This window comes from Caretta caretta, chromosome 11 (genome assembly GCF_965140235.1).
Source record: "Caretta caretta isolate rCarCar2 chromosome 11, rCarCar1.hap1, whole genome shotgun sequence".
Classification (NCBI taxonomy): Eukaryota; Metazoa; Chordata; order Testudines; family Cheloniidae; genus Caretta; species Caretta caretta.
Window position 1 is genome coordinate 53404703 of NC_134216.1, and position 25041 is coordinate 53429743.

At 40.9% G+C, this 25041-nt stretch overlaps 1 protein-coding gene across 4 annotated transcripts in view; it reads left to right on the top strand.

Moving 5' to 3' along the window:
- The window catches only part of MYO1B (myosin IB), a 185630-nt gene that overhangs the window by 54016 nt on the left and 106573 nt on the right, over positions 1-25041 (top strand). For all 4 annotated transcript variants that reach the window (XM_048869686.2, XM_048869682.2, XM_048869684.2 and 1 more), the window contains exon 3: positions 1519-1634. In XM_048869686.2, the coding sequence (XP_048725643.1) occupies positions 1519-1634 (116 nt within the window). The remainder of the gene's footprint in view (positions 1-1518; positions 1635-25041) is intronic.

Genomic DNA, 25041 nt, shown 5'->3' on the forward strand with positions numbered 1-25041 from the left:
AGTCTTGAAGTGAAAAACTACAGAAGAATTCTGACTTATTTGAATCCTGACTTGACAGACCTCCCCATTTATAGCAGGTTGCTGTAGCTTTGAAGCTCCTATGAGGCTACATGTACATTATGACCTGGGGTGCGATTCCTCTACGCTGTATACACATACTTATACTAGCTTTCATCAAGCTACTGTGAGTATAAAAATCAGGGTAGCAGCAGTGGAGATATATGGCTGAATAATGCAGGGTACCAGTCTGCCTGAAACCAGTAGGTATATACTCGGCATGGCTTTGCCATGCCTACACTGCCACTGCCTGTGGTACCGTGGCTACGTCACTATTTATACTTGCGGCAGCTTGATGAAAACTAGCACGAGTTTGTGTACATGAGCAGGAGAATCACACCCCTCGCTCCTAGCGTAGACATAGCACAAGGGTTTGACGTTAAGCTCTTTCACAGCTATAGGAGTACCATAGGGCTGTAGCTCTGCTGATACAGTTTTGCTGTAGACTTTAGTCCTGAGGAGAGTTTAAAGCTCTTGAGGAGTTTGTGTATGGTTAAGTTAAGGGCTCCTAAGGACTGGACTCCCAGAGTTTGAGTTCCGGTCTCCATTTCAAACTGAATTGGTATCACCCAACCTGTTGGATAATCTGGCTTCTGCCATGTGCTATGTCATTTCAGCAGTATTAACATTGGAAATATTGGTAAGTAGCTGATCTGAAACACTTAGTGGAAACCTTTTGATACTCTGATCTTTAAATCATGTTTGTGCAGCTTTAGTGTGTGTTTGTTCTGTGGACAGAACATCATAAAGTATTAATGAACAATGAGTAATTTCTGTTTTGTACATCATGTAACAAAGTGCTCATTGTTTTATGCCATCTTCACTTTATGTGCACTCACATACATAATGGAGAAATTTGCTAACCGATGCACCTTATTAATAATAAGGCTTTCTATTAATGAAAAAAAAGTTAAATAATTACTTTGAGCTTGGCTTATTGGACTGAAAAATTAAACTAAATTGTCTTGTTTTCCGTTTAAATATTGAAGACTAGTTGGAATTGTGTAACATTTAAACATTGTTTAGGAAAATATATAGAACTAGTTCATTTTGATTTTATATAAACACATCGTTCCCTTATGCAGAGCAGCAGATCCCTGATAATTCTTTCAAAAATTAATCCCCACTTAAACTAGGAGCAGTCTGCCTGTACAATGTAGAAGGAGCTGCTTAAAGAGTCTGCCAGTATTGTTGTTTTTATTATTTTTGTCTCTGTAGTACCTAAGAGCCCTTAACTGAGAGAGATTTTGAGGGGCTTTTAGTATATAAATGCATGTTTTGAATGTATTCATTGTAAAAAATGTTGTTTTTTTCCTCAGCAAATGTTGAATGTTTTCCTGACATATAGAACTGAAGAATTAAATATAAAAGCAAAAATGGATTTTTTTAAAGGACGGGTCATAATAAAATCTCACTTTTGAGTATTAAAACACTGTATTCTGCATTATTTTTCTCCTACAGACATACATTGGCAGTGTGGTTGTATCAATAAACCCATATAGATCGCTACCCATTTATTCACCAGAGAAAGTTGAAGAATACAGGAACAGAAACTTTTATGAACTCAGTCCTCACATGTAAGTATAGTGCAGAAGCTTTAGGTTTCCACTCTACTTTGAAACAGATGGGGCCAGCTGTCTTCCTTATGTCACAGAAGATGTTTTTTATCTGCTCTGGATTTTATGAGCTCAAAGTATGCAAAGTTTAATTGTAGATTTTTATTTTAAGAGAAAAGTTAAAATATTTTATTTAGTGCCTATTTCTGCATTTCATATTTAGGTTCTTAAACGCTATATGGGGGGAAGTTTCTTTCTGGTAATTGTGCAGTGGTAACCTCTGTTACAACATTGTGAAACAAATAAAACCACAGAGGCCCCTAAATGTTAAATATTTTCCAGTAATAAGTTAACTTAATACTATTGATGTACAATGGAAACATTTAAAGTTCTGTTGTGTGGAGAGATTAGCAGTTTTACCGGTACTCCTTGTTTTGAGTGTAGCAAATGTCACTTAGAGCAGGGGGAGCTTTCAGAATGGAAGAAACTTTTTATAACCACTCATGTCCGTAATTCAAGTAAACTGTATTTACTTTCATGAGTCTCTGCAGCATTGAGCCTGTATTTTGGAAAATGACGCACATCTGTGGCCAAAAAGAGGTGAGGAGAAGGAAAGACATAAATATAGTAAGGCTTTACTTTGATGTTGTTTACAGCTTTACCTTAATCTTAAAATTTTCTCTCAGAGGCAAGATTTGGGGATTTGATTTTTTCCTTTTCATGTGTATGTATGTGAAACATAGAATTAAAATCTTACTAGAACATTTCAGTTGTCACACTTTTTCCTTCTTTTTATATAACTGAAACATTAAGGCTAAAATACAGCATTTGAAAGTATGAAAATGAATAGTTAGAGGCCTGTTTTATTTTGGTTTACGTTCACCTTTTGTAATTCCTTGGTGGAAGTTGCAGTAGGTTTTAAGGCCTTGTCTTTATTGTGTTTTGAATGTGATTATGAAGAAATAAGTTAGTTGGTGCAGATCTGACTAGTCCTTCTCAATTAAGACACACCATGTTCGGCATCCCACAATTAAATGTGGTTAAATCCTGCACCCGTACTCTTATGTGCTGGGATAAGGAATTAATGCCATTTAGCAGACATTATATAGAACACAATTTATCATGATCAACAAGATGTCAGCAGCTAGCTTGATTGTTTAAATGTTAAAGCAAGATAAAATATTGTCATGTGAACAAGGTATAATAACTCAGCCTTCCCCGCGCCACCTTCAGTTCTTGACAAAAGTGAGGTAGATGAGATTTCAGCCTATTGTGGTATTGTACTAGAAAGCTGATCAATTTGCAGTTTGATACTTAAGGGGAGCTGCTGGGTGTGCAGTGCTTTTGAAAATCAGGCCACTCTGGGTGCCTAAATATGAACTTAAACAAAACTTTAGGCACCTTGTTTTGAAAATCTTGGTTTTAGTTTTTAGAACACATTTTAAAACTTTGACGTGGAAATTGTACTGTATACTGTTTTGTTCTGAAGTGATAAAGATCATATATGTTTGTTTGACATGCAAACTAACCTAATAATCGAATCAAATATTCTGCTCTCAGTTTGGAACCTCCTTGGACCCGAACTGTTTGACTGACTAAGGCCATGTGTATGCTATGGGGACTATAGTGGCCTAGCTACAGCCCAGTAGCTGTGCTGGCATAACTCTGTAGTGTAGACACAGCCTACAGGGATAGAAGGGTGTTTTTATCTCTGTGGGAACACCACCTCCCCAATCGATGGAAACTAGGTCAACACAAGTATTCTTCCATCGACCTAGCTGTGTCTACACTGGGGATTAGGTTGGGATAGCTATGGTGCTCAAAGTGTGGATTTTTTATGCCCCTTAGTGCCATTGCTATGTTGTTTTTATGCCCTTGAGTGCCATTGCTATGCTAAATTTTAAGTGCAGACCAGGCCTAAGTTTACAAACTTTGGAACAGTTGCATGCCAACAGAGCTTCTAATTCTGTTAATCCTTTGAGCTGAGGCATGGAGAAGGGAATAACTCCTCAAGCTTGCTCTGCATTCTGAAAAATAGGACTATGTACTAGGTCCTATTTAGAATATAATGAATCTTATATTTCAGGCCCCATCTGTTCTTGGGAGATAGCTTTACACAAATAGGTTTTATTTAAAACAAACAAAAAACCCACTACTTCCTGAAAGCCCACTCTCTCTGCAATGCCTAATCAAGTCAATCTCAAATGTATGCAGAAGTTCTATCCTTGTTAGAGAAATGCTCACCTGTCAACTTTCAGAAGGCAATGAGTTTCAGGATAATAGGGGTGGTTATGAATGGTTTAAAATGGAAAATACAGAAGGGAATAGTAACTTGAAACACTGACAAGAAAATATTGGCAAATTATATTCAATGTGAAAAGGCATAATCAAATGGTCAACTGTTGACTTAGGGCAATAATTTCTGGAATTTAAACACTTTAAATCCACTTACTAGCAGTAGACTGAGGTGAAAGAGCATTGAACATGAGCTAATGCCAGTGGAATGTTAATTGTGTAATGTTAAGATTTTCATTGCAACTTTTGATGCAGTGCCAACTAATGATAAGTAAAATTTTTGCCTTGAACAGATGATGTGTGTCCAAATATTTGCCTTACTTGTTTCCTCTCCTATATAAAAATTACATTTTGCCGCTCATGTTACACAATTTTTTAAGTGTGTCACAGAGGATTATACTGAAAATTGTCTATGCTGCATATCAGATGGTTTCTTTTCAAACTGAGGAAATGCCAAATATTTTACTAGATTGTAGACCAGGTGCGGGCAAACTTTTTGGCCTGAGATCCCCATCAGGTTTCCAAAATTGTATGGAGGGCTGGTTAGGGGAGGCTGTGTCTCCCCAAACAGCCAGGTGTGGCCCAGCCCCGCCTCCTATCCGACCCCGCTATCCCCTGATGGCTCCCCCGGGACTCGTACCCCATCCACCACCCCCGGACCTCCCACCCTTGGCTGCCCCCTGCCACCCTATCCAACCCCCCCCCCCGTTCCTGACTGCCCCATCCAACCCTCTGTTCCCTGCCCTCTGACCGCCCCGACCCCTATCCACACCCCTGAGCACAGCCCACGAACTCCCCTGCCCTCTATCCAACCCGCCCTGCCCCATTACCGCGCTGCCTGGAGCACCGGTGGCTGGCAGTGCTACAGCCACGCCGGCCAGAGCACGGGGTCAGGCTGTGGCTCTGCAACTCTGTTGCCCGGCTGCCCAGAGCATTGCGCTGGTGGCGCACTGAGGGTACGGGGGAGGGGAATAGTAGGGGAGGGTTGGGGACTAGCCTCCCAGGCCAGGAACTGAGGGGCCTGGCAGGAGGCCGTAGTTTGCCCACCTCTATTGTAGACACATTAGGTAGACACGGTCACTTTGTGCTTTGTACTGGTAGCCTGCTTGTCATGAGAGCTGAATATATGATTCCTTTTAAATACGGTGATTGTATTGTAATGAGAACTGTAAAACGCTGTCATAACTTGTTAAAATGGTGGAGTTCTGACCAGTTTTATGGAGTCCATTTTGGAATTGTAGACACAAAGAATAAATGTTTAAATGTAAGGTTAACTATTGTTAATACCTTTTTTCTCTTCTTCAGGTCACTCTTCGTATCTTAAACAACTTTTCCTCCCTATAATGTATTGTCATTTAAACATGGCTAGGGTTCCAGGGCTTTTGGCAGATCAAAACCAACCATTCACTGTGCCTGGAACTGATACTTAAATATTGATATACAGTGGAAACCAGATCAGTTGTAGGATGTTGTGCTGCTGCTGTTGTGGCAAGGAATAAACTAGGCACAACACAGAAGAAACGGAAAGACCATTGCTAGGTGCTCACGTACCACAGTTGTGGGTGTGAAGTGAGAATTTAAGGAGAGCAGAATGACAGTTTCTATCTCAAAGAGTTTGCAGTCTCATTTTAGAATTGATTCCAGTTTAAAAGTAACCGACAACTTTTAAAAGAAATGTGTTTAGGCATAGAATGGGCAGATTCCATGGTAATTTCCCTATATAATTTGGTAGATATCCTTCAGTCTTCAGGTGTTTTTTCGGTCCTGGAACTCTGAGGAGGAGACGCTATCCGGAAGGTTTCAGTGTGTGGTATTTCTTCTGATGTGGACAAATACTGATTAGTTGAGACCTACAGACTCGTTTTCCTTTGACATTTAAAAGATGATTGAACTGTGGCTTCATGGATTAACCCTCTGCACAGTTTAATTGCCCTGGTTTGGAAAAGACTTTGCAGCCTCAGTTTGATTCAGTTCAATTTCAACAAAGTTCTTCTGGAAGCTATAGAGATACGTTTATGAAAGATTGTGATGTGGAGATGCTCCCTTGTAAGGGACTGTGTTGTGAGTGGGGGAGGGAGGGGTTGGGAACACCGCATGGCTGTGTGCAGCAGATTACCAAAGCTCTCCAGTTTGTTTGATTAAAGTTTTATTCCTTTCTCATTCACTGGTTTGTTTAATGAACCCCAAGATCTTTACAGAAGTGCTGAATGAGAAGGAAACTGCAGTCATTTTGAAGTTAACTCCTGTGTTTGCAACTGAAAACAGAGACAAAGGGAGGCACCAGAGAAGCACAGGGAGGATGGCACAGAGGCTTTTGCATGTATTTGGTGAGCACAGTAGTAGCTTGACTAGCCAAAAATGGATGTGTTGCAACCTCCATCCAGTCTGCAATTGTCAGGCAGTGTTGCAGAGAACTGGAAAAAAGTTCAGACAGAGATTTGAATTGTATTTAGCGGCCATAGGGACAGAGGAGAAAAACGATGAAACAAAATAATCTATCTTTTTGCATGTTGTTGGGGAAGAAGCATTGGATATTTATAACAACTTTAAGTTTGAGGAAGGTGGAAGCATGAAGTTAAGTAAAATACTGACTAAATTTGAGAAGTATTGCATGCCAAAAAGCAGCAAAACCTTTGAGAGACGCACATTTTTTACATGCATGCAAAAAACTGATGACATGGTAGGGCAATATGTCACAGAATTAAGGAAACTTAGTAAAACTTGTGACTTTGGTGAGCTGACAGAGTCTCTGGCTAGAGATAAAATCATTTGTGGCATTAAAGACTATGTGTTAGAGAGACTGCTCTGTGAAAGAGACTTAACTTTAGAAAAAGCTCTCCAAATATGCAGGGCTGCAGAAACTGTGAAAGCACAAGCCAAAGAGCTGGACTCACCACAAGGGGTTATTCATGTACTGAGTACAAAAGAATATAGCCAGAGTAGGTCAAATCAAAGAGTGGAACCACTCATTATGAAAACTACTGCTGGGGGAAGACTGAGTACAGACAATCATGTAGAAGGTGTAGATGGCAGCCTGGCCCCAAACAGTGTGATATCTTTGGGAAACTCTCTCATAAATGAAGGAAAAATAATTATTTTGCAAAATGCTGCAGATCCCAAATGCAGCAAGGTCAAGTGTATTCAGTTAAAGACAATCTGGTTGAGGAGTTTTTCATAGATGCATTGGCATCTAGCAAGCCTGATGAGAGGGACTGGATACTATTATTCCACTGAAACTGGATATAGGAGCTCATGTTAATATTCTGTCTGAACAAGATAATGAGACTGAAAATAAGACGAAAACCGGGGCTAACAAAAGTAAAAGAAACTGGTTATTCTGGAACAAATATACCAGTGAAGGGGAGGCGCATTGCTAACATCAACCATAAAAACACCATGAACAGGCTCCCATTCATTGTAGTGTCAAAAGAGGTGACACCAGTTTTAGGACTGGCTGCATGTGATAAACTCAGTCTGGTGAAATGGGTACTCTCGCTACAAGATCATACTGAACCTGGCTATGAGGCACTCTTTAAGGGATATCATGACCTGTTTCAAGGGTTGGATTGCTTGCAGAGTGAACATATAATCCAGATAAACAAGCAGGTCCCTCCAGTTATCCATCCATGTAGAAAGGTGCTATTTGCACTTCATGATAAATTCAAGGCTGAGCTTGCAAGTATGGAAGCAACGCAAGTAATACAAAAAATTGAGGAGCCAACAGAATAGGTGAGCTCCCTCGTTGTGGAGAAAAGTAACAGCCAGCTACACATATGCTTAGATCCCAGGGACCTCAACATTGCTATAAAAAGAGAACATTTCAAACTACCAACCAGATAAGAGATTTTGGCTCAATTTGCAAATTTTGGGGGGACATTATTTCCAAAGAAGGTATAAAACCTGATAAGATTTCAGCCATTGAAATGATGCCACGTCCCCAGTCAAAGAAAGATGTCCAATCGTTTCTGGGAATGTTTAATTATCTTGGAAAATTCATACCTAATCTATCTACCAAAGCAGTAGCATTAAGAAAACTCCTAGAAAATAAAAGTGAATGGTATTGGGGTGCAGAACAGGAGGAATCATTGGAAAGTTTAAAACAACAACTGATACAAGAACCAGTGTTGAAGTTCTATGTACACATTAAAAATCTTGGAAGACACATTAAAATCTAGGCAGATGCTTAACAGTCTGGGTTAGGTGCAGTGATTTTACAGAAGCATGAGGATTGTTGCAGCCACCGGCATATGCATCCAAATCACTGACTGAGGCACAAACCAGATACGCACAGATCGAAAAGGAGCTTGTAGGAATATTGTTTGCCTGTGAGAGATTCAGTATATTTATGGACAAACAGTGGAAGTTGAAACGGATCACAAGCCCCAGGTAGCATTATTTAGCAAACTGCTAAATGATTGTAGCGTAAGGATTCAAGAGTGTGATGATAAATCTGCAAAAGTATGATTTGGTTGTGACCTACACACCCAGTAAATACATGTTCATTGCAGATGCATTTTCCAGAGCAGTGACTCCCACGAAACCAGAGAAGACTTTAGACACAGAGATGCAAGACTAGGTAGATCTGATTCTAAAGTCAATTCCCATAGTCAACAGGAAACTATAACAAATAAGAAAGGGAACAGAGACTGATGAATTGTTGGGGATCCTTAAAGTAGTAATAATTAAAGGGTGGCCTGAAGAAATAAGCAGTTACTGTCCAAGTATAAGAGACTATTGGAACTGCGGACATGAGCTTACTGTGATAGATGGGGTGATTTTTCAAGGGCAGTAAGGTTGTAACTCCAACGAGCCACCGAAAAGAAACGCTACAGAAGATCTACAAGGGTCATTTAGGAATAGAGAAGTGCAAACAAGGAGCACAAGAGGTGCTATATTGGCCGCGGATCAATCGCAACATCACTAATGTGGTAGGAAACTACTTTTTATGCTTGAAATACAAGACATGCCAACAAGCAGAGCCACTGAGACCTCATCCAGTTCCTTATGAGAATGTTGGCACTGATTTATTTACCTGGCAATCAAAGGATTATTTAAATCACAAATGATTATTCTCTGTATCCAGAAATTTGCACAGTGCTAATAGGAAATCAGTGATAGCCAGCCTGAAGGGAATCTTCTTCAGACATGGAATTCCAGATGAAGTCTTCAGCAATAATGGGCAACAATTTTCCAGTGCAGGTTTTAGGCAATTTGCCATAGATTGGGATTTTCATCACAAAACATCAAATCCAAATTACCCCTAATCAAATGGACTTGTGCAAAGGTCTATATGGACAGTAAAGAACCTTATGAAAAAGACAGTGACAGTGGGGGTGATTTGTATAAAGCTTTATTGGTTTACTCAAGTACACCTCTGGAGAATGGCTTTTCTCCAGGTCAGCTGTTAATGGAAAGAAAGATCAGATGTAATTTACCAATTACCTGATGAAATCTCATAAAAATGCAACGATATATTAGATGAGAGAAAATCCAAAATGGAAGCAGAAATATTATTTTGACTAAAGGGCCTGTGATCTTCCATCTCTTAACCCGGGTGATAGTGTGCCTGAGGAATCACACCTCTAATACTTGGGGCCAAAGAGATACCATAAAGAACAGCTGCATCCAAGGTCTTATGTAGTACAGACAGACCTTTCAATTCAACATCATAGAAAGGATCTACAAATATTTGCAGAAAGTTCCAACACATTGCCCGCTGATATAAACTCTGGCATTTCCCATCTAACTGATCCTTTATCATCAATGCACAAAGGAGAAACTGTCAAGGAACAAGAGAACAACATAGGGAAGAGCTACACTAAAACTTAAGTTGGTCTAACTTACGTTGCTCAGGGGTGTGAAAAAGACACCCCTCTGAGTGATGCAAGTTACAGCAACCTAAGCACTGTCCCCACCAGCGCTATATCAGTGGGAGTCGCTCTCCTGCTGACCTAGCTTCTGCTTCTCATGGAGGTGAAGTAATTATGCCAATGGAAGAGCGCTTCCCCATCAGCATAGAGCATCTTCATCAGATGCGCTACAGCAGTGCAGCTGACGCTTCTAGTGTAGACCTGCCCTCAGACTCTAATGAAAGGCTGATACTGAGAGGATCAGAGTGGGAGATGTAAAAATCCTGAAAGACTTATAGAGACTTGTTAAACTGCCTGGAGAGGGGATATTTGAGGAAAGTAAGTGATAAAGACTCATTCCAGAGTGATGTGCTGGTAACCTCTCCTCTCTAGGTAGTTGACACATTGGGTTTATAGAAATGTACTAGATGGTTTGAGAATTTAATGTGTGTTTTATTAGTTGTTAACTGTTTATATAAGAGTTAATTCGTTTTCTTTAAGAGGGAAGATGTAGAGATACATTTATGAAAGATTGTGATTTGGAGATGCTCCCTTATAAGGGATTGTGTTGAGTGTGGGAATTTGGAGATGTGCCCTGATGGCAAGGGTTGGAAACACCATATGGCTGCATGCAGCAGTTCACCAGAGACATTCTCCAGTTTGTTTGATTAAAGTTTTATTCCTTTCTCATCCGCTAGTTTGTTATTTAATGAACCCCAGGATTGTTACAGAAACCAGCCAGGGTTCCGACAAAACCTTTCCATTGAAAACCTGCCTGTTTCCCTGCCAACTTGCCTGCTCAACTCCTCAGCAGTGCAAGCTCCCTGGGTCCAGGTCTCTGGGGCAGCTTGCCATGCAGCCTGTCTCGCATTCAGGATTACAGGGCTTCCAAGACCCGCAGCTGCAGGCCAGTCCCACCGAGTGGATTTTTCCCAGAGCCAGGACTACATTCGCTTTTGTGGAGAACTTCAGCATGTTTGGGTTTTGTGCTGAATTGGAATGAAACCAAGTTCTGAAATATTGAAATCCTACATGAAATGGAATTACCTCTCTCCACCCAGCTCTAGTAACTACCCAGAGGCGTTATTCTATTCATGACAGGTTTCAGAGTAACAGCCGTGTTAGTCTGTATTCGCAAAAAGAAAAGGAGTACTTGTGGCACCTTAGAGACTAACCAATTTATTTGAGCATGAGCTTTCGTGAGCTACAGCTCACTTCATCGGATGCATACTGTGGAAACTGCAGCAGACTTTATATACACACAGAGAACATGAAACAATACCTCCTCCCACCCCACTGTCCTGCTGGTAATAGCTTATCTAAAGTGATCATCAAGTTGGGCCATTTCCAGCACAAATCCAGGTTTTCTCACCCTCCACCCCCTCACACACAAACTCACTCTCCTGCTGGTAATAGCCCATCCAAAGTGACAACTCTCTACACAATGTGCATGATAATCAAGTTGGGCCATTTCCTGCACAAATCCAGGTTCTCTCACCTATGATCACCTATGATCCCACTGAGAGTTACCAAAAGCAACTACAGCATTTGCTCAAGAAACTTCCTGAAAAAGCACAAGATCAAATCCGCAGAGACACACCCCTGGAACACCGACCTGGGATATTCTATCTACTACCCAAGATCCATAAACCTGGAAATCCTGGGCGCCCCATCATCTCAGGCATTGGCACCCTGACAGCAGGATTGTCTGGCTATCTAGACTTTCTCCTCAGGCCCTACGCTACCAGCACTCCCAGCTACCTTCGAGACACCACTGACTTCCTGAGGAAACTACAATCCATCGGTGATCTTCCTGACAACACCATCCTGGCCACGATGGATGTAGAAGCCCTCTACACCAACATTCCACACAAAGATGGACTACAAGCCGTCAAGAACACTATCCCCGATAATGTCACGGCTAACCTGGTGGCTGAACTTTGTGACTTTGTCCTTACCCATAACTATTTTACATTTGGGGACAATGTATACCTTCAGATCAGCGGCACTGCTATGGGTACCCGCATGGCCCCACAGTATGCCAACATTTTTATGGCTGATTTAGAACAACGCTTCCTCAGCTCTCGTCCCCTAAAGCCCCTACTCTACTTGTGCTATATTGATGACATCTTCATCATCTGGACCCATGGAAAAGAAGCCCTTGAGGAATTCCACCATGATTTCAACAACTTCCATCCCACCATCAACCTCAGCCTGGTCCAGTCCACACAAGAGATTCACTTCCTGGACACTACAGTGCTAATAAACAATGGTCACATAAACACCACCCTCTACCGGAAACCTACTGACCGCTATTCCTATCTACATGCCTCCAGCTTTCACCCTGACCACACCACACGATCCATCGTCTACAGCCAAGCTCTGTGATACAACCGCATTTGCTCCAACCCCTCAGACAGAGACAAACACCTACAAGATCTCTGTCAAGCTTTCTTACAACTACAATACCCCCCTGCGGAAGTGAAGAAACAGATTGATAGAGCCAGAAGAGTTCCCAGAAGTTACCTACTACAGGACAGGCCTAACAAAGAAAATAACAGAACGCCACTAGCCGTCACCTTCAGCCCCCAACTAAAACCCCTCCAACGCATTATTAAGGATATACAACCTATCCTAAAGGATGACCCAACACTCTCACAAATCTTGGGAGACAGGCCAGTCCTTGCCAACAGACAGCCCCGCAACCTGAAGCAAATACTTACCAACAACCACATACCACACAACAGAACCACTAACCCAGGAACTTATCCTTGCAACAAAGCCCGTTGCCAACTGTGCCCACATATCTGTTCAGGGGACACCATCACAGGGCCTAATAACATCAGCCACACTGTCAGAGGCTCGTTCACCTGCACATCCACCAATGTGATATATGCCATCATGTGCCAGCAATGCCCCTGTGCCATGTACATTGGTCAAACTGGACAGTCTCTACGTAAAAGAATAAAGGGACACAAATCAGATGTCAAGAATTATAACATTCATAAACCAGTTGGAGAACACTTCAATCTCTCTGGTCACGCAATCACAGACATGAAGATCGCTATCTTAAAACAAAAAAACTTCAAATCCAGACTCCAGCAAGAAACTGCTGAATTGGAATTCATTTGCAAATTGGATACTATTAATTTAGGCTTAAATAGAGACTGGGAGTGGCTAAGTCATTATGCAAGGTAGCCTATTTCCCCTTGTTTTTTCCTACCCCCCCCCCTCCGACGTTCTGGTTAAACTTGGATTTAAACTCGGAGAGTGGTCAGTTTGGATGAGCTATTGCCAGCAGGAGAGTGAGTTTGTGTGTGTATGGGGGTGGGGGGGTGAGAGAACCTGGATTTGTGCTGGAAATGGCCCAACTTGATTATCATGCACATTGTGTAGAGAGTTGTCACTTTGGATGGGCTATTACCAGCAGGAGAGTGAGTTTGTGTGTGGGGGCGTGGAGGGTGAGAAAACCTGGATTTGTGCTGGAAATGGCCCAACTTGATGATCACTTTAGATAAGCTATTACCAGCAGGACAGTGGGGTGGGAGGAGGTATTGTTTCATGTTCTCTGTGTGTATATAAAGTCTGCTGCAGTTTCCATGGTATGCATCCGATGAAGTGAGCTGTAGCTCACGAAAGCTCATGCTCAAATAAATTGGTTAGTCTCTAAGGTGCCACAAGTACTCCTTTTCTTTTATCCTATTCATATCCTCTACATCCCCAGATGTATCCTATTCTCTGCCTGTGCTGAAAGTGCACACAGGATTTTGGATGGGAAGAATCTTGGTTGAAGCCTTGCAGATTTTCCAGTAGTACAGAAGTTTTGATGAGTAAAACTAAAGCACGCTCAGAATGAGTGTGTGTAACCAACAGATTTAACTGTCATCACCTGAGTGATATGAAGGCAGTTCACACCTCACTGTTTCAAGCTGTCTGAAGGCTTTTGGGCGACAGCACAGTATTAACCTACTGAGCCCTGGCTACACTACAGAATTACTTTGGTATAACTACATCGCTCAGGGGTGACAATAATCCACACCCCTGAGAGACATAGTTATACCAACCTAAGAGCTGGTGTGGACAGTGCTATTACCCTCCGGCAGAGCTACTGCCTCTTGTGGAGGTGGATTATCTAGGCCCATGTGAGAAATGATGGATGTGCAAACTTGCCAATATTTCTTTAACCCTAATCAGAAAAGCTTACTAAAGGGCAAAAGGGTAGTGCAGTCTCCTTGGCTTCTCTGCATAAAACAGCCTATAAGAGTAACAGTTTCAGTGGTGTTATTTAATGCTAATTGTAGAGATTTTTTTTTTGGTGTTTGACAGTTGTCCACTAGAAACTGGAATGACACCACAAACACATTTCACACAGGCCACTGAGGCTCCATCTTCACTGCAATAACTTGCATGGTGACAGGTTTCTGAGTGATAGTTGTGTTAGTCTCCTCGTTGTTTTTACTGCAATAACTGAGTCTCAGAGCCCGGGTCAATTGCCTTGGGCTGCAGAGCTAAAAATTGCAGTGTAGATGTTTGGGCTGAGACCTACTCCTCTATCGGGGTTTCAGAGCCTGGGTGACAGCCCAAGCCTGAATGTCTACACTGCAATATTTAGTTCTTCAGCCTGAGCCCTGCAAGCCTGAGTCAGCTGATCCTTTGTCAGGTCAGACATATCCCAAATGGATGGAGTAGCAATTTCTGTTCACAGACATGACATGGGGATAAATTTAAACTAGTGATTTTTGGAGTGAACAAATTGGCTCTAACTGTTCACACCTCCCCATGTGTGTTTGTGTGGTCCTAACACCTTTTTAACATGCTAGCCTTCAAGGCCCATCGTGGAATCTTTGTTTTTTGTTAGGAATGTGATTGAGGCTGTTAAATAGGGTTCGGATGGGATTGATCAATGGATTTCTTAAAAAATTGCTATTTAATTATTTCTAACCTTGCCCACATTCTGTCGTCTTTGTCTGGTCCCTTGATCTTCAGATATGTCCTTAGTTTTGTGGGGCACAACATGCCATTGCAGTGAACTCTTGAATGCAGTGTGGAAGTGCTTGTTTGTTCTGTTCTCTCTCTGCTAGTCTGCTCATTCAGCTCAGGCAATTAATTGGCACTTTACTCACCCAGAGAAGAACTTGGTAAGTGATAGAAATGACATAAAAAAACGAGGAGTACTTGTTGCACCTTGGAGACTAACACATTTATTTGGACATAAGCTTTTGTGGGCGAATATCCACTTAATCGGATGCATGCAGTGGAAAATACAGTAGGAAAAAAAATATATATATACACACACACACACACACACACAGAACATGAAAAAATGGGTGTTGCCATACCGACTGTAATGAGACCAATTAATTAAGGTGGGCTATTATCAGCAGGAGGAAAAAAAACCTTTTGTAGTGATAATCATGATGACGAGAAGGTTGACGAGAAGGTGTGAGTAACAGTAGGGGGGAAAAATCAGCAAGGGGTTTTCTGGAAGATCACCAATGGATTGTAGTTTCCTCCAGAAGTCAGTGGTGTCTCGAAGATAGCTTGGAGTGCTGGTAGCGTAGGGCCTGAGGAGAAAGTCTAGATAGCCAGACAATCCTGCTGTCAGGGTGCCAATGCCTGAGATGATGGGGTGTCCAGGATTTCCAGGTTTATGGATCTTCGGTAGCAGGCAGAATACCCCTGGTTGTCGTTCTAGAGGTGTGTCTGTGCGGATTTGTTCCTGTGCTTTTTCAGGGAGTTTCTTGAGCAAATGGTGTAGTTTCTTTTGAAAACCCTGAGTGGGATCAGAGGGTAATGGCCTGTAGAGTGTGGTGTTAGAGAGCTGCCTTGCCACAAGTACTCCTTGTTTTTTGTTTTTTTTTTTTGCTGATACAGACTAACACGGCTACCACTCTGAAACCTGTAACCATACAAAGAAATGACATAGAAGCATACTGTGTCTTCCTGTAGTGAAAGCTGCAGGAGCCAGATGGCCCGGGGGGAAGCGTGCGGAGTTTCCAATGACTGCTTCTTAGAGGGGAGGTGTTTGGGGCAGGAGGGTAGGGGAGGAAGCCTCTGAGCCATTGGACTGTGTGGGTAAAGGTAACAGTCTCCTTAAGGAAATGTAGAGTAGGTGCTCCCTGGTTCCACCTCCTGTCTTGGCCACAATCTCCTGAATATTAACAGAAGCCCATCTGCACTTTTGGAGAGTGGAGGAAGCATGGCCAGTGGCGTTGAAACAATTTTTATCGTGGAGGTGCTGAAAGCCATTGAACCAAACTGTAAACCGTGTATATGATGGAAACCACTTCAAGCCAGGGGGTGCTCCCGCACCCCCAGAACCCCAAGCATGGTTGCAGGCTCTGTTCCACTTCCCTCAGCTGCCGTAACCTTTGTGTCATGTTTATGCTTGTGTTCTCCCTCCCACTGGAAAGATTGTTCTTCCACGTTTTAGAAGAGGTGTGGCTTATTTTAAGATGAGTTGGTTGGTAGGGGAGACCAGGCTGATTTTACCTTTTTTTCCCCCAACAAAAAAAGGTGGGAGCTGTACTGCTTAACAGTAAGTTACATGTCAGTAGTACCCTAGTCCTGCTTTCTAGCTCCGTATGCATGTTTACCTAGAGTTGGTTGCATTTCTTGCATATACTCTGAGAAGTTCAAAATAGGGTTAGTAACTGAGATGTGTGCAAAGATATCTGTACTGGTATCTGCAGACTTTTTTCAACAGAAGTTTTTTGTCAGACCACGTCAGGTTAGAGGGAATTATTTTATCTCCATATAATTCTTAAGTACTCGAGTAGTGCTATCAAGCTTCCAATCAATTGAAAAGTACAGCTGCTTGTTTAAAATTGATGTTTAAAGAAAATTACTTCTGTATTCTCTGAGACAAAACAGTTTAAAATTAGTCGTTTTTGCCAAAACTTTCAGACACTGGTGCCTGGAGTTAGGTGTCTACATTCATATTTGGGTTCCTACATGAACCTGGAAATTGGTTTGCCTTTTTTTTTTTAAATGCTGAACACTCAGCAGCTCCTGTTGCTGTCAGTGGGATTTGTGGGAGCTCAGCACTTTTGAAAATCACCCTACTTTGATTTCGTACCCAAGTTTGAAAACATTGGCCCTGATGTGTCTTACATTTGTATGGGTGAACAAACGAATATCCCTTCCTGTTTGAAGAACCTTCACATTAGTATTTCTAATAACTATTTTTATTTGGATGGATCACCACAATGACAAATACTGTTGATAGTTGTGACGCTTTCTGTTTCCTCCCCGTTCAAGTCATAGCTGCTGAGAGCCAATGTAAGCAGCGAATATAAATGTTGTATTTGCTTCTGTTTTTTGCTGGCATTCCAAGATTGCATGTATTCAGAAACGCCAAGGCTACAGTAACTTTTTTCCTCCTGGATTCAAAGCAAATATTTTTGTTCCAAGGGCATGATAAAGGCCCAGCTGTGAAGGGCAATTGTTGCCTGTACATTTAAAGTTAATGTTCTTCCTATAAATACCATACTGTTTAGTTTTTTAGGACAGAATGTAATTGGTCTTGTTCCTCACAAGTGGGGGATGGTACAGTATACACCATAGTTTATAGACTTCTCCTCCTGTGCTCTAGTACAGTTTCCAGTCCTACAGCCCTGTTTTACATTCACTGTTTTCATGGCAGCTAATGGCATTAAAGGCCACAACAGGAGCAGAGAGGGAGCGGGAGAAGTGCTCATCTTTGCCCCACAACTCCAGATCACTACTGTCTGATATCCTTAATGGATTTCCCCTTTCAGATTAACCATGCCTTCTTGAGATGCGGATGCAGGGATATAGCCATATGGTATCATGATGGGTGGCATATTTCTATTAATATCCTCACTAGGCAGTGAAATTTCTCAACAAACATACAGTTCAATTTACTAGGTGTTTCTTTAAAGACTTAACTAACACAGACTCAAACCCCCATCCTGAAACCTCTGAAACTATATAGACCAGCTTGGGCATTTCCCTGATTGGCAATTTTTCTCCACTCACAAACGCTGAGTCCAGGGGTTATGACAAAGAGAAATTTATTGGGGAGGAACATGACAGAATGAATTTGGGAAAACCAGCAATTTACAAATTCTGTGCTGTAAGACTGCCACCCCACAGGGTGTCTTAACAGTAATCCCAAATTCATTCTCCTTTGGCCATTGGCAATGACTGATGTGTTCTGCCCACTTCCCTCCTCTCCAGCTCCCCACTCATGGTTAGTTGTGGGTTGGGGAAGTCCAAGGATTCTTGAAGGACAGTGCTGCCTGGGCTGTTCTGGGGGCTTGACTACCTGATCCAGCTGGCATGACTTTTCTTTAATTGCTGGAGAGGGAGGTCTGCACCAACATCCCTGGTTAGGCTGCTGCTTGCGCGCGCTCTCTCTCTCTCTCTGGCTTCGCCACTTCTCTGTGTCATACCCTCAAAGGTGTCGCTGTTTCTGAGCTCTGTCTCACCTTTGAGAAGCTGCTGCTGGTACTCTGTGCCATCCATTGCCTTGTATTGTCTGCCTCTGCGGCTCTGTGCTGTCCTCTGCCAACAGTTTGCTCTGACCGCTGTTCAGCAATCTCAGCTCAGCTCTTGGGGAGGATGGTGGTTTCCAGAACCATTTGGCAGAGTCCTCACCACCAGAGGCTGAAAATGAGAGCCTTTTCCCCTTCTCTCCCCCTTCTCTCATTCTATTGAGATTTCCCGGTGGTCTGTGGGTTTTAGGCTATTGATACTCCACCTAGGAGCTATATCGCTACATTTTATTTAAACTTAAGACATCTGCCTCACTAGATTGCAGACTTGTTAAACTCCTTTGGGGAAAAGAGAGCTGTGGGAAGCTGGGAGAGTTGTGTTGACTTGACACCTGTATCAGAATAGCAACTCTTCAGAATTTGAGATGTTAGTGCCCATAGATTTTGGACATCTAAAACCCCTTAGAATAAATTTGTAATCCAAAATTAACCCATTTTACACAGTGGACAGATATGAAGGGAAATGGGAGGCTTGGGCGCAAAGTTAAAGTTTGGGTGCTGTAACTGTGCCTTTCTCCACTTGTAGATGTAAAATAGTTGACGTGACATATTTGATTATTTGAAGAGAATTCAAGAAGTGACTCGAGCTTCTCCAAGACTTGATTGAGATGTAAATTAGGATTTCTCTTGCATGTAGCAGTAAATTCGCTTTCAAATCTTGAGCAGGAATTGTGTTAACTGAATCTTGGAAAGCATATAATGCAAACTTTCCATCCCAACAATCAAACAGCTATTGGCAGTGAATATTATAATCTTAGTAAAATGAAAAATAGTTGCTGGTTTGTCATTGGTATTTGAGAGCACACACAGTCAGTGTTTTAAAAATGTAATAACACAGGAATTAATGCATAAGAGGATGTGCGGTTTTTTGAGAGGCAGAGGAAAATATGCATCCAGTGTCCAAGGAGTACAGCTTTCTGGAAACCAGGCATACAGAATGGGTTTCCATTTCAAATTTAAACATTTTAAAAAGCATCTGAATTTTAAAAATGGTTGTGGAATTGAATTTGTAAAGATTTTGTTGTCAGTAGAAAACAATAGAGGTCACAGGATTCTGAAGTCTTCATTGTGTTCACGAGAATAGGCCACTCAGCAGCTACTCCATAGTTTTGTCTGCACTTGTCTTTTCCAGCAACTATGGAGTGCATTTGTGCTGTCAATATTTTATAAATGCTAGTGTATACAGGACTTGGCCTTTTTAGCACAGTGTTATGTAAACACAGTGCCTGCCTGCATGGTAGGTTGCTAAAGATCCATCTGTGGAGACCAAAACAAATGAACAAACAAAATTGCTGAGTCTAGAGATTGTGTTATAACAGAGTTTGGTCTTGTCTGTGAAGATGGAATGAAAACACAATCCATCAATTTGGTGGTAATGCATATGCAGATAGCCTATTAGGTACATATATTTGAAATTCTGGCCTTTATGATGGACGTCAATTCTCACAAATTTAAATCTAATGGTGTTTGTTGTTAAAATGGTTTATAACTGAGATTCTAGACTAGCATTTGACTTGTACTCACAGCAGAGTTTAATACAGGAGAAATCTTTTAATATCATTTTTTTAAATCATTAATTGCTGCTTCAGATTAATCCATGGTTACTTCAAAAGACTTCTCTCCTACATAGATTTGTAGGTCAAGTTAAAAGCTGCCAAACTGAGCAAAGTCCCTGAAGGACTTGAGGCATTTTTTAGAACGGAGAATATATCTAGGGAATATATGTAACTTTTATGTTAGCTCCCACATACAGATCCATAGGAGACAATGGCTAGTGCTATAACCCTGAGTGTTGGGAGCCTGTTGGGTAATGGTGGGGTGCAGCAGAATCATCGTGTCTTTTTTTAAAATTGTATATATGGGGAATGTTTTAGGAACCACTGACTCCTTCAACACTGTTTGCTAATGCAGATATCGGCTACAAAGAGTTAATAAATCTGAGGCCTAATCTTCTATTTTTTAATTTTACAATTAATATTAGGGTCTAGGACTATGCCTGAGCATTGCCCTTTCTCTTCAAAAGGGGCCAATGCTACAGTGGTGCAAATTGTAACGGGTGAGAGTTTCAGAAGTGTTTGTCATTTATTTACAGTGGGGCTTGAACTCTTAAATCAGTTCAGCACTTCTGAAAATGTTACTTGACATATATGTACTTGATTATTGTGTAGTGAAGTCATCTTTACTCACAGCACTTAAAAACTCCTTTCTAACTTTGACACAAAATAGTGCCGTAATATAGTGGAATCCTTGAAAAGCTGTGTTTCACATTTGGTGTGGTTTGTGCAGTTAATGGCTAAGACAGAGGGGATTTATCAGTTGACATCGCCATTGGTGCACATTCATTTTTGAAGCAGTGCGCTGGCAAAAAAAATCAGTGCAAGAATCAAGTGCATATATAACATGGAGGGTGTTTGACTGTGTTTCATTGTGCATATGACTCTCTTTTGTGTGGATGTAAAAAGTGCTCATCATTGACCAAAAACTCAATATACCCTAACTATGGAAATGTTAAAATCAAGATTCAATCTTTTTTATGCTTCTGGCGTATCTCTAATTAGGTGGCCATCTTTATGTATGAAAAATACCCTCTTGTATTGATTCTTAATGAAATAGCTTGTAGCTTAGATCCCTATCAGAATAACTCATTCTTAGAAATATTTTCAAATGTTTATTCATGTCTTCTGTACACAGTGTACTGGTTCACTTGACTTTATCATCATATATGGATTATAAATCAAAAATATTGAAAATACTTTATTTAACCGTGACAACAATTTCTCTATTCCCTTTTGCACATCAAGTTGAATGGGGTGGTCTGTATTCAGGGTGAGTATGGAGAACTCTGCTTTCAGGCTAGATTATTTTGTTAGACAGCCAAGATCTTTCTAAAAAGAACTTAATATCTTGGCTATTTGAAGATGTGTTTTGAGGCTACAGTAGTTTAAAATAATGGTAGCACTTCTTGCCAGATCCCATTTCCTTGACTTTCCTGGAACCAGAACATCTGGCTAGAGTTATTAACAGCTCTCAAGATTTTTAGGCAATAAGATGCTGAGCTATTCTTGATTCACATAGCCACATAAAGTAGACTCTCTCTATTTATTTATCTAACCTTTGAGAATTTCATGAATGAAATGGACAAATGATTAGAAACAAGGAACTGTAGCACAAATGTACCTCAACTTTGACAATTCGTAATGTGATTTCCATAATGTAATAGTGAGTAAATGTTTTGCAGTATATTTGAAATAGCAAAGCTTTAATAGACCTCCCAATATCTCTCTGCTGTTAAATCTGTACTAAAAGCAAGACCAGCTTGTTTTGTACTGTTATGCAAGGTGAAGTTCTTTTGTGTAAAGAATTGATTGACATTCTGATCAGTCTTGAAATTTAAAACAGTTCATGCATCTTTTAAATATATATTTAATTCATTTTTATAAAATCTGCTCCAGTAGTTTCTATAGGATTTTTGTGTCAAGGCATTTTATGAAAAATGAGCCTTTAAAAACAAAAATGAATGAGGAAGCTCAGGAGAATTAAAGCAGTGGTTTTGGTTTTTAAACCAAAACTGAAAGATAGGTGGGTAGTTTCTATATCAGTTAAAAAAAAAAAAAAAAAAAAAAAGACACAGAGCCCAGCTTGCGCTTAGTGTATAGATGGATCAGTCTTTCGCATAAAGCCTTTCCTAAACTGGCAATTTGTACTATTAAGGGCTGGGATCTCCCTTACAATTAAGAACAGCTGCCTTTTTTTTCATTAAAAATGTCTCATTGTGTTTAATGGTCTCATTTTTTTTCTTGCAATTTATAACACGCAAACAGGGTGCCCATCTGCTATCTTGGGAACCTTTGACATGATTTTAAATAACAATATGACATAAATGAAACTGGCAGCAAACTCTTGGAATAATTCCATCTCCACTGCAAGTCTTACAGGCAAGACTTTCCCCATCAAATGTTTATCCTTCATATACAGCTTCCTACACTAGGCTCCATCTGATTTCTTCTCAACCGTCAGGATCTTATTTGAGTAATACAATTGTTTGGAAAAACACAGCCCTTCTTATGATATGGTAGGAATAAAAAGATGAACAGTCTTCCCATTTACTGTCACAGCAAACTCAGTACACTTGTTCACTTTTATATATTGGGTAAATAAGAGAGACACATTTAGGATGTACAAATAGGGATTTAAGCTACCAAAAACCATTGAATTAAATTGCAGTGAGATAAGTTATTTTAAACCTACACTTTTCTTGTTTTGTTTTTGCACATTGAAGAGGGGATTTTTAGTTGCTAAACCCTGCAAATATCAAATCATTGTATCTTTAAGTAAAACCAGGGAAGTTTGCGGGGGGGGGGGGGGGGGGAGGAACAGAAAGTGTTTGAGCATGAGATTGGATGTTTTTCATTTGTCAGATTCCTGCAAAAGACAGAGATGGCTGTCCTTAAGAATGAGATTTACAGCCTCAAAGAGTGAGTTCCAAGTCCAAAGAGTGAGACTTTTCAGGTGGTGTATTAGGTCACTGCTTGAGAAAGGGACTCTCATCTTTGGTCTTTGGCGACAGCCAGTAGTCCAGGTTTTTAATCCAACGAGCACTTAATAGTTTATTTTAAAATATACACTGCTTAATATTGCATATGAAACGCTTTATTTGCCAGAAGCTGGGAATGGGCAACATGGGATGGATTACTTGATGATTACTTGTTCTGTTCCCTCTGAAGCACCTGGCATTGGCCACTGTCGGAAGACAGGATACTGGGCTAGATGGACCTTTGGTCTGACCCAGTATGGCTGTTCTTATGTTCTTACTTAAATGTCGTAATTCACACTAAAGTCTAGGGCATGTGAGAATTCTATATTCAATCCAAACTAGTGGATTTTAATAAAAACAATTATTTGCTAGTTGGAACAAAAACCTGGATGTTTGGAGATCCCTGAGGACATGAATTTGTCCAGTGTGATTTAAATTTCGAACTGTATTTTGCAGAATCTACAAACTTTTGACCAAGTCCTGCTTGTTTTTGGGTGGACTCTCCCTCCCCCCCCCATCAAGCCCCTCCAGTTTGACATAGAAAAAGTCATTTCAGCTCTGAGAACTCACCTAAGAATTTCTACTATTTCACTACCTTTTTTCATCCCAAAATTGGGATACCAAGCTGAATTTTTGTGTGTGTGGAAATTCTGACAATTTGTGATTCAGAAATGGTGAAACATTTCATTTTGATATTTTTGGCTGAAATAAGACATTTTGATGTTTCTGAAATTGAAATGTTTCATTTCCTTTTGTTGAATTGAACCAAAGCACTTTGTTTACAATCTGATCAACATTAGTTTGAATTTTTGTTGCCTTATGGTAATTGTAGTTCAGGCCTGCATTATCTTCCATGGGTGGGCTACCTGGAAGACTAAGTCTCCCACAATGCAATATGATCCAGCGGGGAGTCTCATGATTCTGGGTGCATTATGGGAGATGTAGTCCAGCTAGGGAGCCTAGCTCATAGGGGAAAATGTGAACAATCATTCAGATGGAAAATTCCTGACCAGCTCCAGTTCTTGTTGTTCACATCACAAAAACTCACCACTCTATTTGGCATCTTTGTTGAGTCTCAGCAGAGAAGTCAAGGACTGGGTGGGCATAGTAACAGCTATCTTGTCCCTAGAAATGGTTCCTGTGGTTAGAGTTGAGGTTTATACACTGCTGTGTAAATACTTTACCAAAGACATATCATAGTTTTTCTAATGAATTGTTTTGCTTTCCTTCTTTTATATTTGGCAAAGTCCAATGTTTCTTTATTTTTAGAGGTGCCACTAGGCAGAACTACAGAAGCTGCATGCTAAGAGTTGTCATTCTGCATCAGATGATGTAACTCTTATGGATATGTTCAGGGAACTGGGATTCACTCATGTTAAATCAGGCTCTTGTCCTTTGAGATGAAATCTTTACAGTGTGGTTGCACTCTGAAAAGTGACTGTAAAATGGCACTTTCTTACTCAACAATTGTTTCCCATATGTATTAAAGGTCATATCTAGTTATTTTAGAGACAAAAATAAGTGTTTAGTACTTTTTGCTCCAATTTAGACTGTAGGATGAGCTCACCTAAGAGAGAGTGAGCTGGAGTGTATTGCTACTTGTACATCAACAGAATTATTGACTAAATTCCACTCAGTTACAGTTGGGCAAACTCCAGTGAACACTAATGGTGATGTACGTTTTGTTGCAGAGGGCAGAATTTGGCCTCTATGACTTCTTGCTGGTGATGGTGCATTAGAAAGAAAGAAAAGCTGCTTTTATTGTCCGATTCCAAGGTTGAGTTTGTGGGGCTGGCAATTAGAAGTGTTCTCCCCGCATTCCCGTCTTCTAAACAGAACATAGTATATATAGAAATCATTGAGGTAGTATACATGGAATCCCACATTTTTAGGGCTTGCCTGCATGAACGCTTAGCTTTTGGGAAGGTGGGCTATAAATCTAGCCTGCACTAGCTTGCCACGCACTGTGTGTGTGGGCCCTGCTGCTGTGCTCTAAAAGTTCCCTAGTATGATTTGATCAACACAGGTTTGAAATGGGAGTACATTAAAGCACACTAGGAAACTTTCAGTGCATGGTGTGGAGTAGATTTGCAGCCCAGTTTGCCGTGAATCAAGTGCTCATGTAAGCAACCCCTTGCCAAGTCAGTTTCCAGAGCAGAACCTCCAGAAAGGCACCCTTTCCTTTTGCGAGATATGCTTAAAGCCTGTCTACACTACACATGCAGCAATGT